The sequence below is a fragment of the Delphinus delphis genome, chromosome 8, assembly GCF_949987515.2.
Source record: "Delphinus delphis chromosome 8, mDelDel1.2, whole genome shotgun sequence".
NCBI lineage: Eukaryota > Metazoa > Chordata > Mammalia > Artiodactyla > Delphinidae > Delphinus > Delphinus delphis.
Window position 1 is genome coordinate 45,916,742 of NC_082690.1, and position 17,531 is coordinate 45,934,272.

The window sequence follows — 17,531 nt, forward strand, 5'->3', positions numbered from 1 at the left end:
GGGATTAAAATGAAGATGCCCTGTCTTCTGACCCATCAGTTTAGTGCCTCCTGTGGGAGGTTATCCAAATTATTACCACAAGCTTTGTACTAACGTTTGTGAGGCAGTTGATTGCTCTGTCCTTTAATATCCCTTGAGGCTGAGAGCTGAATCATGAGCCGCATCTACATGGCTATGGAGTGTGTGCTTAGAGACTACAAGAAATGGGGACTTACATGGTGACCTGGATCATTTTTGGTCCATGCATCCAGTGTAACACTTCTTAGTTTAGAAGTTCCTCAAGGACAAAAATTCTGTATCTGCAGCACAAAGCACAGAACCTGGATCGTATTATTCAGTAAATGTGTGTCGAATCAGTGATTTAACTCCAATGGCATTTTTTTGAACTACAGTCTTTTTTTTTTTTTAACGTAAATCACCTATGATAGTTTCATCAGGTCTGTACTTTGTCCATATGTAGGCACTCACGAAGAGTCACATGGTTGTCATTCTTTTCTTAAGAAACAGCAGACAGCGCTGTCAGCTGACAAAGGCAGGATAAAATGAGTGCTGGAAAGGCCCTGGGCTGAATGTGACCTCTTGCTGGAATGCCAAAAATACAAACTTTCCAAGTCTCCTGGCCCAGTGACCTCAATATACAAAGGTCTTTTCTTTCTAGAAACAAACTTTTTTCTTCCTGTTTCTGATCTGACACACATACCCTCACAAACTCAAACACAACGCACACAATCCCTATGAAGGTATAAGCCTATAGTGTGCTTTTTTGCATAGTCTTAAAAATGACCTTTTGCCGTATATTTGAAATGTAAAATCTTTCTTCTTGAGGGCTGCCTTACTCTACTATGAAAACCCCTGGACAAGCAGATTATTGAATAACCCATGACTTTGCCCTTCATCTGATTAGTTCCCTGAAAGGGATCATAAGACATCCTTAAAAAGCCTAGAGGCCTTCAGAGTTCTGAATGATAACAGAGGGCCTTTTTCCCCTATCTTCCTGAAATGTCATGGCCACCCTGATCAGTATCAAAGGAAATCACTGTATGCATAAGGAACTAAAAAAAAAAAAAAAGGAAAACAATGAAATTAAGAACTCATTGGAAAAAATGAAAGTTCATCTGTGGGTTTTGTGTCATATGAGGAGTATTATACCACTTTCTTTCATTGACTAGATGACTGGGGGAAATTTTTTTAAATGCTAGTATAACCCATGTAAGAAATATTTTCGGATGGACATGAGCTGGCCCTGACAAAGTGTTCTTCTTTCAAGTGATACGTGCTTGAGCACACAGGCTCGCACACTAGGATAGGAAGCCTTGACCTTCATGCATTTTCATTAAGTGCTTACGGATCAGTTTCTCTTACAATCCACAATGCTAATGCCAGTGTGAACATGACCTATGAAAGAATTTGATAACTTGAATTAAAACTCACCGTCACAAAACCTTGAACACAAACTTAAGTGTAAAGTGTTCTTAAAGGTTTGTTGACCTGTATGTTCTTAGATACATGCCAGTTTCAGCATTTTATTTTTTAAGATAAGTTGACTTATTCAATACATACTTAACTTTGTTTTAATTTCTAAAACTTCCTAAGACTCTGAACACAAAGAAATTCCCAAATCAGAATTTAAAAACTTTGGTCATGCACTTCGGGAGTTTTGGGTTCAGAAAATATAAACCCAGTCTTCGACAGCTCCTGTCTTCAGCAACTATTAGTGGATAGACTTATAAGCAATAGGATTTCGTTCATTTTGGTTGACCAGCTCATATTCCTGTAATTTTCTTTCATAAACTCTGATCTAGAACTCTGATTTCACTACCTTTGTCATATTGTCTTTCATAATTTTTAACATGCTGAAGAAAGGGAGGGAAAACTCAAGTACCAACGAGTTGTAAGGGACTGTGCTGGATGTTTCCCATGTGTTAATTTAGTTCATCCACGTAAGAACCCTGTGACGTGCATATTATTACGGCCATTTTGCAGACGAGGAAAGCTAAACTTAGTGTGTTTAAAATTTGCCAATATTCATTTAGAAAATTAAGAATCAGAGCAAAACTGATTCTAGCTGATTGGTCTAAGACTAATCCATTTATTTATTTCTTTGTTTGTTTATTTCTATGTCAGAGTGCTTTCCTTATCCCATAGACTGTAGACTAGTTAAGGGTATAGGCCCTCAAGTTCACTGTTGTAATCCTAGCATGTAGCTCAGAGACTGGCATTGATGCGTAAATATCTGTTATCTGTTCAGTTGAGTTGAATGGGACACTCCTGCTATATACACTTGGGGGAGAGATAGTATTATAAGACTGTGGCTCAGTGGTTAAGAGTATTCAATGTTGGTAAATGACTATGGGCTCTGGATTCAAAAAGCTCAGATTTGAATTGTAACTTCTTAAGCTTACCATCTGTATAAATTGAACAAGTTACTTAGCCATATCGGTCTCAATTTTGTCACTTTAAAATGGGCCTAATAATTGTACCTTAATGATTATTTATGGGAATCACATCACTGATGGTTAGTGAACATACAATAAATAACAATATTTATTTATTTATATATTTATTTATTTATATATTTATTTAATACAATAAATAACAATATTACTGTTATCCTTGATTAACGTTGACTGTGGATGCCTTTGTAACATACTAATCTATCGTCCCACTAAAATGTAAGCTCCATCATGGTAGGGATTTTCATGTTTTAATCACTGTATCCCAAGTATTTAGAACAACGTTGTCCAATAGAACATTCTATGATAATGGAAACGTTCTCTCTTGGGGTGTCTGATACTGTAGGCACTAACCACATGTGGTTATTGAACACTTGAAATGTAGCTAGCTAGTGTGACTGAGGAACTGAATTTTAAATTTTATTTATTTTTAATTAATTTAAACTGAAGTAGCCACATGTGGCTAGTGGGATACTGTATTAGCAGAGTTTTGGACTGTTCCATGGTACACAGACATTTCAATAAATACTTATTAAGTGAATGAATCCCCTCAGGACTCAAAGATCAACAGAGCTGCCTGACTTCATATTTAATGCATTCTTTAGAGATAAGCAATGAAGCACTTTACTGAGTGGTCTGCTCATATGAGGTCTTATTAGGTTCCCATGTATGATTCAGTTTACAACTGTAATGTGTTTTTGATTTCTATTTCTTTTTGGTGATAGGTCAAGAAAGATTTGGAAACATGACGAGGGTCTATTACCGAGAAGCTATGGGTGCATTTGTTGTCTTCGATGTCACCAGACCAGCTACATTTGAAGCAGTGACAAAGTGGAAAAATGATTTGGACTCAAAGTTAAGCCTCCCTAATGGCAAACCAGTATCCGTGGTTTTGTTGGCCAACAAATGTGACCAGGGGAAAGATGTGCTCATGAACAATGGCCTCAAGATGGACCAGTTCTGCAAGGAGCATGGTTTCGTAGGATGGTTTGAAACATCAGCAAAGGTAATGTGACCTTAAAGGATAAACTTACTGTAGGCAAGATTCACAAAGAAAATGGCATATAATCATCGTCATGATCATCATGTTAATAGTGTGTGTTCGTTTAGCGATTTATAGTTCCCAAACTGCTTTCAGCGCTTTCTCATTTCAAGGGGATGAGTGGAGCTATGATCCACCATTTAAGATGACTGTGGCTAAGGCAGCAAAGCAACTTGGGCGTGATCACACCGATAATGTTTAGTAACCGTGTTCCTTTATTGAGGGCTTATTTTGTGTCAGGCATGCTTTTTGCGCATTTTCTCATTTAGTCCTCACAGCAGCCCTCTTAGGTGAGTGTGGTTCTAGAGTCAGTGAAAGAAATGGTCCTCACATTCAGTGTCACTGCTTCATTCAAGTACGAATTAGTTTACCCCAGCAGCACTTACGTTATTCTATCTGCTGGGGATTGGGCTTGGCCCTAGAAATGAAAAGATGGCGAGAACACAGAACTAGCACGCTGGCAATACTGGAAGAGTGGGGTGAGAGAGTAAATGGCAAATACCAACGTGAAGAGCGTAGCGTGGCTTGGTACTGTTCACTCTCCCGGGTGGCAGAGGAGTAGCAGGAAGTGGGGCAGCGTCAGGGCTGGAAGATGCAGCATCCAGTGCGGCATGGTGAGGGGTTTTACGCTTCCCATTAGGCCCCATGCTGTTATCTGACGTGTCGGGGGCACAATTTTTGCTCTACTCCCTTTTGTCTCTGTTTATATTTTTGTATCTCAGTATCAGAGAGAAAAATAGTATCATCCTACATTTTGAAAACTTTTTTAAAAAGCATGAATTAAAAGTAAATGGTTTACTACGTTTTTCTGAGATTTTCTTGCGCATATAAATATATATGCACATTTTACATTATTAAGATTGCATTCTGCATAGCTTTATATCACGATTTTTCCATTTTTATTTATTTGTGGAACACACATATTGAATACTTGTGGAGCACAGGCACTGCGCTAGTTGTCTGGGATTCAGCGGTGAATAAGATAGGCATTGTCTCTGCACTTACGGAAATTCACACTTAGGACTTGTGAATATTTGTGCGCATCACCAGAGAATGGTTGGAAAATATAGCTTGAATGGACATCATTCAAATAGGCTGGGGAGGAGCCTCTGGCTGGTTTTACAGAGGGTAGAATGGTCAGATTTGCCCTGGGGACTATGGAAAGGTAGATTGGAGGCAATTAAACCTGGAGACAGAGCCACATGGTAGTTATTGTATTCTTACGGGAAAATGACAAAGCCTTGAATTAAGGTAATGGCTTTAGAGATTACAAAGAAAAACCTGATATGAGGACGTCACTAAAGTGTAAACACCAGCAGGAGTAAGCAGCCACTTGGGGTGGGAGGTGATGGAGAAGGAGGAAAAGGTGGTGGCGCCTCTTTATTTTGTCATAGTTGGGATGTTCCTTTGTTTCAGCTGTTTCCTGGAGAGTCTCAGTGCCTGCCTTCTCTCAGTGCTGTCTCTAAATTGGCCTTATGTTTAGAAATTTTTACTTCTCCCTTCCTTGTTTTCCTTCTTGAGGCCCCAGTGTGCTTGTATGTTTTTCCCCTTCTTTCCTTTTAAAATCCTTTGTTTCCCCTGTTTTTTTAGGATTTTTTCCCCTTTGGTTCAGGCCACAGTATCTGTCATTTTCTACTTCTTGGCTCTCGTTGAACCTTTCTGGTTTGTTTGTTTGAAGAATTTATTGTTGTAAAGAGAGATTGGTCAAGCAACATTCGCAGATATGATTAAGTTATAGAAATTTAAGAAATATTATATTTTTAATAGACTGATTCTTGGATGTTAGTCCGGCTTTTTAAAATATTCCAAAATGTGGGTGAATTCATCCATTCACCTATTCCTTAGCCCCATACTTTGGAGCCTCCAGGCACAGGGGTAAAAGAGTAGAATTTTGGAGAACTCCTTTTCTTAATTGGTTATCTTACATCTGGAGGGCAGTCGATATTGAATGACTCATTTATTTTTTATTTTTTAATTTTTCTTGGAGTTTAGTTGATTTACAATGTTGTATTAGTTTCTGCTGTACCACAAAGTGAATCAGTTATACATATACATATATCCACTCTTTGTTAGGTTCTATTCCTATATAGGTCATTACTGAGTACTGAGTAGAATTCTCTGTGCTATATAGTAGGTTCTTATTAGTTATCTATTTTATATATAGTATATAAATAGTATATATAGTATATAAATAGTATATATAGTGTGTATATGTCAATCCCAATCTCCCAATTTATCCCCTCCCTTCCCCCTTGGTAACCATAAGTTTGTTTTCTACATCTGTGATTCTATTTCGGCTTTGTAAATAGGTTCATTTGTACCATTTTTTTTAGATTCCGCATATAACCAATATTGTATGACATTTGTCTTTCTCTGTCTGACTTACTTCACTCGGTATGACAATCTCTAGGTCCATCCATTGAATGACTCATATTTATATGAGGAGGGGAGTCTTCCATCATTCATTCATTCGACAAACATTATGGAACACCTGTTATGTACCAGGCACTGGGAATAGAGAAACTTACAAAACAGACAGAATCCTGACTTCATGTATAACAGTAACAACAAAACATAAGTAAAATCTGGGGGGGGGGGGGGGGGGGGGCGGATGTATAGCCAGTAAGTGCTAACAGGAAAATAAAAGGAAGGAAGACACCTATAAATTTGTGGGGAGGGTTGAAATTGCTTGTGGGACAAAGGACGTTCTGGACATTTTCTTTCACCTCACTCTGACATTCCTTGCACAACAATTACAGTGTCAAACTCTGCTTAAGGGCATGATGTTCATTAACTTAAGGCCTGGCTGACCCGCCATGTACTTAAATACTGGATTTCTAATCCTCTAAATCCCTGCAAGTGTAAACTTTGAAGAGAAGCTTTGTATGGAGAGAGGGTGGAGGGAATTTCACAAGGCACTGAACTGCTAATATGACCAAGAGGGTACAAGGCCTCATTGTGAAAGGTAGAACCCACATTTCTCTTTCCTCCAAACATACTGCTGTTGAAATTGTCCTTCTGAATGTCTTAATAGTGAAAATGGCTTCCCAGTGCCAAGTTAGTATTCAGAGTTGACACCTAGACATGCAGGAACAATACTGCAGCGTTGACAAGCTGGTGTGTCAAATGGTTCAAAAAGTCTTTTTTGAAAAAAGATCTCTGATAAAGCTCTACTTACTTTCCGAGGATAGGATTTCAGCACGTACAAAACAGAGGCCCAGATCAAACCGTCTGCCTGAAGCTAAGATGGCAGCATTCGGAGACAGCTACCAATTCATTTGTTGGTTACCTTTGGGATCAGGGAACATTTCCCATAAGATCTTTCTCTTAGAAAGTGAATCTCCTAACAACGAAAGTCCTCTGGAGTGACATCATAGTCAGTCTGGTGATAAACATCTGATTTCCTTTTTTTTACGTTTCCAAAACTTCTAATGAGCCAAAGTCCACAACGTCTGGCTTTGTCCTCATGGCCACATCCTGGAGAAATCCTGTGGATATATCAGCTCAGCCATACCTGAAGCTGAAACTAGCAGGGTGTTGAAGGAGTTTGTCACTGAGACCAGCCTCCTTCTTGCTGCTGACCCCACTGCCAAGGGAAATTCACCCTCTTGCTCTTCAATCTTCTAAAGAAACTTTCCACAAGAATTTTCCTGCCTGTGCTGTTGCTGGAATAATTGTGGTAGCCTCTGGCTGTGAATTAAGAGAGAAAAAATAAAAAATAAATGTATGTTAGCATCTCTGATTTTTCACATCATCTCTTCAAATATTAAAAACCAAAGGAAAGAAAAGAAAAAGAGTCTCTCTTAAGTCAGATTTTCTTTAGTTTTCAACCTTTGCATTCTTTCCTTTTCTTAGCCGTGTTTAGCTGAATTCTGCCTGGGGATTCACTAGGGCCAGGAAATATATAACTGAGGTGATCATATGTCCCATTTTATGGAACATTCCTTGTTTATGCCTGTGGTCCTAGCATACTTATTAATAACCCCCCCATTTCTGGTCTGTAATTTAATTTACATGGTCAGCCTATAGATCAGGAGCTCTGATACGTCTATCTCACTGTCCACATCATATTTAACTCTAATAATGGCTCTTTTATGCATTCCTGTGCCCAAGCTCAGTCTTTATAATATGTTTTGGCAGATTAGTCTATTTAGAATGAGGGCCCTGGTCTGCTCTTGTTGGTGCATTCCCAAGATTGAGAATCCTGTCTTTCGGGTCCATCTCAATGGCTGATGGGGCCCCGAGACATTCTGACCCATTTACCTGGTGCTCTCCTGGTGCCCATTGCCTGAATCTCCACCAGCTACTTCCTTTGGATTCACTCTATGGCCACATCCAACTACCTTTTAGAGTTGTTGTGAGATTAAGTGACAGAATGTACGTGGGGTCCCTGATGTGTTACGTCTGATCCCACCACACACACATACCACGTTATCTCTGTCACCTGTCCCCACAGCCCATCTGCCGGTCCGGGTATCCCCATCTGTACCTGGCTCTGGTGCACACAATACATGCACTCAGACGAAGGGTCTGTTTCTATATCTCAGCCCTTCCCAGGCTGCTCCATCCTGTTCTTATGCTGTAGGGTTCCCATGTGGTTGTGTTCAGAAACAGGACACCAGGAAAATGCCAGTGTAGATGGGAAGTAATGGGGCAAATAGGATCTACCCAAGTGGTGATGAGAACAGCAGTCACAGAGAGAACTGCAGTGCCCTCTAGTCATGCAGCCTCCACCTCATGCCCTACTCCAGGCAGATTTCCTTGTCTGTTTCTACCCTATTTATAGTGACTTTTAGGCCCACCCGCTATCTCAGAATGTTCTAAGATCAATGGGTGCCTAGAAGACACTTTCTAACATTAAACTCTATTGAAGTTTAGTCTCTTCCCTGGAGCTAAAAAGAAAGATGTTGATGTGTGTCCTGCTAAGGGAAGGAATATACCCACTAGTGTTCTCTGTAAGAAGTTATAGTTTTTAGACGGAGGAGTAGGTGTTTCACAGTGTAGTGGACATTTGTCATGTGTTTTGGGTTTCCAGTAACTGTTAAACACATTTGCTACCTTTGGGGAACTTCTAGTCATGGGAGGCTCCCCTCCCCAGGAAGAGTCCATAAAACTTTCTTCCTCTGCTTTATTTGCAGCTAGGGCACAGGCATATGACCTAGATTCCACAGATCATACTGATTCAGAAGTGAGCAACTAGAGGAAGAGGGTGCAATGCAGAACCCATTTTTTTCTGGGGAGGTTGGTGGCAGAAAAGACCTCCATCCTTGAGAGATAGTGGAGTTTGCTGAGTCCTATGCTTGACACAGAAACAGGATCACTGCTGGCCCCAGGAACAGTTGCATTCAAGTTGAATTCCTTGGAGCTTTGCAGATTACAGGACCTAGTGCTCAGTGGTAGCTGGCAGCAGTGTCCTTATCACGCCTGTTCTATGTAGGATCTGAGTTTCTGGAAGCTTAGGCTCGATCCGGTTTCTCTAGACTACTGTTTCTGTGGCCTACTGAGTAATTCTGCAAGCTACCCAACATCCCTTGAATAAATGATTTCATGTTTAGCCAGCATCGGCTTCTGAATCTTGCGACTGAGAATCTGGATTAATATACATGGTCAAATGCATTTAAGAAATCCAGCTTCGGGCTTCCCTGGTGGCGCAGTGGTTGGGAGTCTGCCTGCCGATGCAGGGGACAAGGGTTCGTGCCCCGGTCCGGGAAGATCCCACATGCCGCAGAGAGGCTGGGCCCATGAGCCATGGCCGCTGAGCCTGCGCGTCCGGAGCCTGTGCTCCGCAACGGGAGAGGCCACAACAGTGAGAGTCCCACGTACCGCAAAAAAAACAAACAAACAAACAAAAGAAATCCAGCTTCACTGTCCCCCTTGCTGTAGGACTTCTCAGGCCTTTGATATCCTATGTACATTCTGAATCTCCAATAATAAAAATGAATATGTTTCTTGCTGTTTGCTGTACATTAACTTTGTGTACAGATTTTTACATGTATGAACTCATTCAGTCCTTAGCATGATCCTATAGAATAGGTTATTATTATTGTTACCATTTAAAAAAAAGTTGAGACTTAGGTGATTTCCCTAAAACCATAGAGTTACTACCTTATTTCTTTAATTCTAACTTATACTTTTTGTTCCTTCCTACGTTAACATTTCAGAATCAAGGTATGTCCTCTAGTCAGTGTGTATCTCTAAAATGATGGTGTGTCATACATATAATAGTTTTTTTCACCATCTCCTCCAAAAGGGGACTATACCATGCAGCAGTTTGTAAATGTTTCTGGCCACATAGAACACTTAACAAACTAATAGAACATGCTTAGGAAATACTGGCCTAGAATTATCTTTTAAAGGGAAAGTTTTCTGTCTTCCATTGTTTAGTGAGCTTTTTCCATTATTATTTTTAAATTGCTATGAAAGCTAAAATATGCAGCAGTTAATTAGCTAGTTTTCTAGAAGCTGCTTGAAGGGTAGGATCACACATCATATCTTCTTATAGGCTTTTAGAAGACATACATAATGCATTTATACAAACTGGAAATGCATAGATAATTGCACTTGAGTATGGGTAGACAGTTATTCTAAGTCCTTTTTAAATCATTTTTTAAAAATCTTTTTATTTTTAAGTTGGGTAGCAGGCCATTTCTGGTTACTCCCAATTTTTAAATGTCAATCCATGAAAAAATTCTTGATATCACTGGTGCATTCATTGATTCAACACAATTTGTATTGAATGACTATTCAGGTCTGTGCTGTGAACAATGTGTATTAAGCCTTTTCTGGATTCAGAGCATACTGTTAGGTGCCTGTTCCTCTTAAAATGCCAGAATTCCCTAAGGGAAGTAGATAGGCCACGTTTTAGGCATCCATCTCCAAAGACGTTAGATGGGGTTGTAGGATGTGCCTCCCCTGATTTAACTGGGACACAGCACATTTAACCTTATTTTTTTAGCCGATCTGCTTAGAGCTAGTTGTACTTAGGAACATAAAAGGAAGGGCCCAACCTAAAAATGCAAAACCAGAGCAAAGTTAGAAGGTATCATTAAAGGAAATGATGGCAATGGTTAATAGTCATGATCATTTCATATAATGACCACTAGTGTGTAGTACAACTGTTTGAATCATCGTTTTTGACAGATTCTTAATGCCCTGCATGAAAAATGGAATCATTTCTTGAAATTGAGAGTAGCTTAAGTACAAGAGTCTCAAATTCAAGCAACTCACCTGCTTAGGAATCAGTATAAATAAGAATAACATTTTAATTTTTATCTTTAGCTAATTGGTTCTCCAGAGGTTTTCTAGGGCTGTGCTAATAATTTGCTAAATAATATGAGATCCAATTATAACTAAGACATTGTAGGAAAATAGAAACAGACCCTCAGAGGCTATAACCACAGCTTGGTGTGCAGGAGGCAGGAGTTGCATTTGTCATCCTCGCCTGCGTGGTTCACATTTTCATTACCTACAGCGCAGGTCCTTCCTGTTTCGTGCTTAGACAACTTTAAATAGTCTCCAGACCTCGCTCATGGTAGTCTGTACAGCATGGTGCTAAAAACTCAACCTACCCAAGGAATCACTTTGATTTCATTACAGTCTAGTTCAAGAATCTTCTGTAAGCTCTACTTCTTGATTCAGATTTAGACACATAAGAATGTAAATTGATACAGTCACTATGGAGAACAGTATGGAGGTTCCTTAAAAAACTAAAAATAGAACTACCATATGACCCAGCAATCCCACTACTGGGCATATACCCAGAGAAAACCATAATTCAAAAGGAGACATGTACCACAATGTTCATCGCAACACTATTTACAGTAGCCAGGACATGGAAGCTACCTAAGTGTCCATCGACAGATGAATGGATAAAGAAAATGTGGCACATATATACAGTGGAATATTACTCAGCCACAGAAAGAAACGAAATTGAACTATTTGTAGTGAGGTAGATGGACCTAGAATCTGTCATACAGAATGAAGCAAATCAGAAAGAGAAAAACAAATACCATATGGTGACACATATGGAATCTAAAAAAGAAAACGGTACTGATGAACCTAGGGGTAGGACAGGAATAAAGGCGCAGATGTAGAGAATGGACTTGAGGACACGGGGAGGGGGAAGGGTAAGCTGGGACAAAGTGAGAGAGTAGCATTGACATATATACACTATGAATTGTAAAATAGATACCTAGTGGGAAGCAGCCGCATAGCACGGGGAGATCAGCTTGGTGCTTTGTGACCACCTAGAGGGGTGGGATGGGAGGGTGGGAGGGAGACGTAAGAGGGAGGAGATATGGGGACATATGTATATGTATAATTGATTCAGTTTGTTATACAGCAGAAACTAACACACCATTGTAAAGCAATTATACTCCAATAGAGATGTTAAAACAAAACAAAACAAAACAAATTTAGGCACCTGAAAAAAGGAGTTAGCAAGCTATTACCTGTGGGCCAAATGTGGCCTGCCCTTATTTCATAAAGTGTTATTAGAACACAGCCATGCTCATTGGTGCACATGTTATCAATGGGTGCTTTTCCATTACATCTGCAGAGTTGAGTAGTTGCAACAGAGGCCCAATGGCTTTCAAAGCCTGAACTCTTTACCATCCAATCTGGCCATCTACTCATTAAAGTTTGCCACTGATGTCTTACAATAGCATTAGCTTCTCTTTTGTGCTTGTGGCTTTACATGCAATAGCTCATCCTTGAAACAGTCTTGTAAGTACTTTTATTAGTCCTGTTTTACAGATGAGGGGATTAAAGTTTAAATTGGAGAACATAAATGACTAGCTAAAGATCTCATAGTTGGTAGGTAGTAAAGTTGGGATTTCAAGGCAGATGTGCTCAGAGTACACCCAATCACCACACTGCACTATCGTATAGCCTTTTCGAATCTGGCCTAATTATACAATAACTATTTATGATAAACGGTTGACCAGGGATTGAGATAGACTGATAGATAGATAAGGTAAAATGTAGCCCGGTCTCAAAGTTTAAAGTCTAATGACACGTACAGAGACATGTAAATAGGTCTTCCAGGAAATGTAACAAAGTAAAGCAATTCACCTGGAATTATTGAAGGGACTGAATAACGAAGGGGCCTTTTCTCGCATGTACATTGCCAGCCACTTGCCTTTCCCTCGTCTCTGTGCTTTTGTCCTGATATTCCCTTTGTATGGACTGTACAAGGCAGAGGCAGTTGCCATTCTTTGTTCATATTGTTCTGTCCAAACACATCCAGCTCTGGGTGTGAGACAGGAAAGGGAGAAACACCCCTGGATTTAGCAGTAGGGAGTCTTTAGGAATTAATCATCGGTGGGCTCAAAGATAAGACACCTTACTTTCCAAATATCTTCTACCTCACAGAGATTCACGAGAACAAGTCTACAAGGAATCTTTGTTTTCAGACAGGATCAAGACAGAGCTCATCCCTCCTCCAGAAAAGACCAGGCCCAATAAGGCACAGGCATATTTTTGTTAAATGATTGTTTTTAGTATTATTTAATTGTGCTTCTTAACAGGGGTGATCTTGTCAATGTCTAGAACTATTTTTGGTTGTCATAACTGATCGGGGAGAGGAGGGTGCTACTCACATCAAGTGGGTAGAGGCCAGGGATGTTGCTAAACATCCTACAGTGCACAGCACACAGCCTCCCAACTCCCACCCCTCCAAAGAATGATTTGGCCCAAGATGTCAATGGTACTGAGACTGCGAAACCTCAGATGTCATGCTTTATGTTAGAATTTTCTAAATCCTCTAAAAGTTCCTGTTAGTTAGTTGGCAGTTTTAAGAAAAATCAAGTAGGGTGGTCTTTTGAGTTTTGTATGTTTACCAAATATGCAATTGTATGAAAAAAGTTAGGAGTTAATTCTTGCCAAATGATGACTGTTGTTAGATTGTGGGATGATTTTATTTTCATGTTTCTGGTTTCATGTAGGTGATTTTATTTTCATGTTTCTGGTTTCCATTTTTTAAAAAATGTGACTATATTGCTTTTACAATGACAGAGATAAAATTATAAATAAAGATATAAACAAATAATAAAAAAGAAACTGTTGAGTCTTTGGGTTCAGGCTTCTCTAGTCTATTAAGGATTCTCTGCCCGAGGGTTTGATGCTAAGGGACATGGTTTGACACAAGGCAGAGTTTTGCCTTCTCTGTTCCCCACCCACCTAATACTTTAATCTCTGAATTTTAGCATTTCCAGTACTCATCTCCATGCCTTTTCACATGCAGTTCCTTCTGCCTCCATCCTTCTGTGGTCTTCGCCTTAGGAAATTCCAGATTTGCCACATCTTTGTTCTCTTCCTACCCACACCATATAGCCCCTACAGATTTCCTTAAGGGACTTCCTCTCTCCCACCTACATGTCTGGGGCACCAGTTAGATAGCTAACTGTTGGGCCGGCTTACATGATGTGGCTCAGGTCTCTCTTCTAATGGATGGGCATTGCTTAGAGAGATGAGGCAGGGTGTGAGTCGCTCTGAGTGATTGTATCTTTCTGGTCCCAGAAAAACAACCCTGTCCTCAGCTGGACCCAGGCTCTAGGATCACCGTGGATTTCTGAACCTGAGAAAGGGCCCTGAGAAGCACGGAGGGGCACTTTGGCAGAGTATGGCGAGTGTGGGCTTGGATGCCATGTAGATAGGGGTCAGGCTCTTGCCTCAGACCCAAAGCTATGTGGCTTTGGGCCAAACCCTTAATCATGCTGAGCTTCCATTTCTCATACGAAAAATGGAGATAATACTTTATGGGGTAGTTATAAGAATCAGTGCTAATAAGCGTGAAATGCCTGGAAGATTAGTATGCAAGAAATGACTGGTCTTTCTAAAGAAAATATACATGCATGCAAAAATTGCTCTCAGTTTCAGGGGCTTCCCAGACAATCCTGCCCACTGAAGCATGGACCCTGTTCTAAAGCCAGCCCATGTGCCTTCAATTGCTTAATTCCTCTCTAATGGTATCTTTAGAAAAATGTGTTAGAATTAGGGGATTCCTGGAGAAAAAGTTCTATTCAGCTAGAGCAGGAATCCTTTGTTGGGGTAGAGTGTCAGAACCAGGATGAAGGGACCAGGGAGCCTTTTCTCCTCAGATTTTTGCAAAATGCCTCTGTCGATGATACACTGCTGTCCACCGATCCCCTTTGAGGATCACTGTGTGTGATGAGAGATGTTGCCCCTGGGAGTGTGTTGCTCTTCTGCATGGTCTGGAAACAGGAACCAAAAGCAGGAAAAATGATGAGCTTAGTTAGAGGAAATTGGAGACTGAAGGGAGGGCGGTATAAGCTCTATTCTAAAGGACAGAAGAAGAGTTCAGAAGGACTTGATGAGTTTCCTGGTGCGTCTAAGAAAGGGAGCCAAAATTAGAGGTAGGGAGAGTCTGAAATCTTTGTAAGATTTCCATGTTTGCACTTTTTTTAAAATTTTATTTTATTTTTGGCTGTGTTGGGTCTTCATTTCTGTGCGAGGGCTTTCTCTAGTTGCGGCAAGCAGGGGCCACTCTTCATCGCGGTGCACGGGCCTCTCACTATCGCGGCCTCTCTTGTTGCGGAGCACAGGCTCCAGACGCGCAGGCTCAGTACTTGTGGCTCACGGGCCTAGTTGCTCCGCGGCATGTGGGATCTTCCCAGACCAGGGCTCGAACCCGTGTCCCCTGCATTGGCAGGCAGACTCTCAACCACTGCGCCACCAGGGAAGCCCCCATGTTTGCACTTTTAAAAAATCCTGTTCTAGCTCCCCATCATAATTATTTCTGTAAAAACCTTTTAAGGAAAAAAGGCCTATCTTTCAGAATTTCAAAGACGAGAGGATGCTTCTGAGGTCCTATCCTATCTTGAGCTTAATCTGCAGCAGAGGTGAGCTGTATGGAAAAGTGTAGGATGAAGGAGGATGGAAAAAGTAAGTAGAATCCTGGTGCCTTTGGGAATGAAAATATTGCCTGGGTGCAGTGGAGTTCAGATCATGACGGAATATGGTCTCTGGTCTTCACTAGTAGACCACAGTTCCCATTCCCAGACTCAGGGAATGATTAAATACAATCAGACTCTGCTTCTGGAGTCAGATTTCTTCCTGGATCTCTACCTGCAGCCGTGTCTTCTTTCCCAAACTTCAGACTTCCATGTCCCTCTGGATCTCTCCCTGGATCTCACCTAGATAACTCTTCAAATCCAATATGTTGGAAACTGAATTTATTAGCTCTTCTGCAAATCAGATCATCTGGTTAGGAGAACTTACATCCACCCAGACATCCAAGCCATATACCCATAGAAACAGGTTACTCATCCTTCAGAAACCCCAAGTTCCTGAGCAGAGAAACCCCCATAGTGAGGCTCTTCTCTGCCTCTCCAGGTCTATCCCTGGCTACTTCGTCCCTCCGTTCATCCCCTAGTGATACCAAACTGCATCAAGTTCACATCTCGGAATTCCCCCTTCCTGGAACATGCTTCCTACACTTATTCACCTGTCTGTCTTTCACTCTTCCTTCAGAACTAGGCTCAAGCATCATCTGTTACTGGCTCTCAGGTAGTCTCTCCTATCTCTTGCCACATATGTTAAACTTCTTTCTTTATGGACCTGGTCCCTGCGCTGCACTGTGAAATCCTCCTGGTTACCCACCAGCACGTTGGCTTGTACATGGTGGGTGACCACATGGTCAGTGTTTATTGGATGGAACAGAATGGTTTGCAGCACTGCTTTTCAAGCACTTATTCAGAGGATTCCTTTACCATATTATACTTTTCCCTGCCCCTTGTGGAGTATTTCTGTCCTTAGAGAACTGTGAAGAAGGAGAAAACTTAATTTACTGCTGTATTTCCCAGGAGGACTCCACATTATGTAACTCCTTTTATCCAGAAAGCTCTCTAGACACTTTGCACAGCAGGGATATTACAGTGCCCCACGGTGTGAAGCGGGAAGTAGAGAAGAAAAATGAACATGAGGGAAGCAGTCCCCCTTAGTGCTTTGGGCCCAAACTGGGAACTGCAGGATTCTTTGCGTGGTGATTGCATATAGCATGCTGCCAGAAATCTGCCATCAGCTTGTAGATTTCATTAGCCAGCATATTCCTCCTTCACACCCGAGAACCAGAATTTAGCGGTTTCCTTCTCATTGAAATTCTCATAATCTTGTTTTACATGCACCTCTTGTTTCAGCTACTGTCATTTGAGCTGCACACAATATCATATTTGTCCTTTTTTTAAACTAATAAACAGAGTCCCAGAGAGGCTTTTCAATGATTTTCATTGCAGAAATGAGGCCTAGACTTCAGATCTAGTCTAGAACTCTATGCAATGACGTGATTCTTGAACAGAGCTGTACATCAGGAACACCTGAGGAGCTTGTTAAAATGCACTGCAGATGCCTCGGCCCTACTCTCGGAGATGTCTGGAGGGGCATAGATCGTATGTTTTTGCAAAACAGTCCTTTGGTGATTTTGATGTGCACACGGGTTAAGATGCATCGTGTTAGACTTTGTTCACTCACTCACTCATTCATTCATTTATTCATTCCTGGTGTATTCCTTGAATACCTACTGTGTATTCAGGTAGGCACTTTGCTAAGCACTGAGGCACTGGCGATAAAGGGCACAGTTTCTTCTCATTAAGAAGTTCTCAGTCTCCTGGAAGAAAACCCATAAAAATGAATAATTACAATACAGTAGGAAGTTCCATTAAAACTGGTGGATTCGCCATATGACCCAGCAATCCCACTACTGGGCATATACCCTGAGAAAACCATAATTCAAAAAGAGTCATGTACCACAGTGTTCATTGCAGCACTATTTACAATAGCCAGGACATGGAAGCAACCTAAGTGTCCGTCGACAGATGAATGGATAAAGAAGATGTGGCACGTATATACAATGGAATATTACTCAGCCATAAAAAGAAACAAAATTGAGTTATTTGTAGTGAGGTGGATGGACTTAGAGTCTGTCATACAGAGTGAAGTAAGTCAGAAAGAGAAAAACAAATACCGTATGCTAACACATGTATATGGAATCTAAAAAAAAAAAAATGGTACTGAAGAAC

At 40.8% G+C, this 17,531-nt stretch overlaps 1 protein-coding gene across 1 annotated transcript in view; it reads left to right on the top strand.

Moving 5' to 3' along the window:
- Window positions 1-17,531, top strand: part of RAB38 (RAB38, member RAS oncogene family) — a 72,288-nt gene that overhangs the window by 20,236 nt on the left and 34,521 nt on the right. The window contains exon 2 of the mRNA XM_060017241.1: window positions 3,179-3,459. Within this exon, the coding sequence (XP_059873224.1) occupies window positions 3,179-3,459 (281 nt within the window). The remainder of the gene's footprint in view (window positions 1-3,178; window positions 3,460-17,531) is intronic.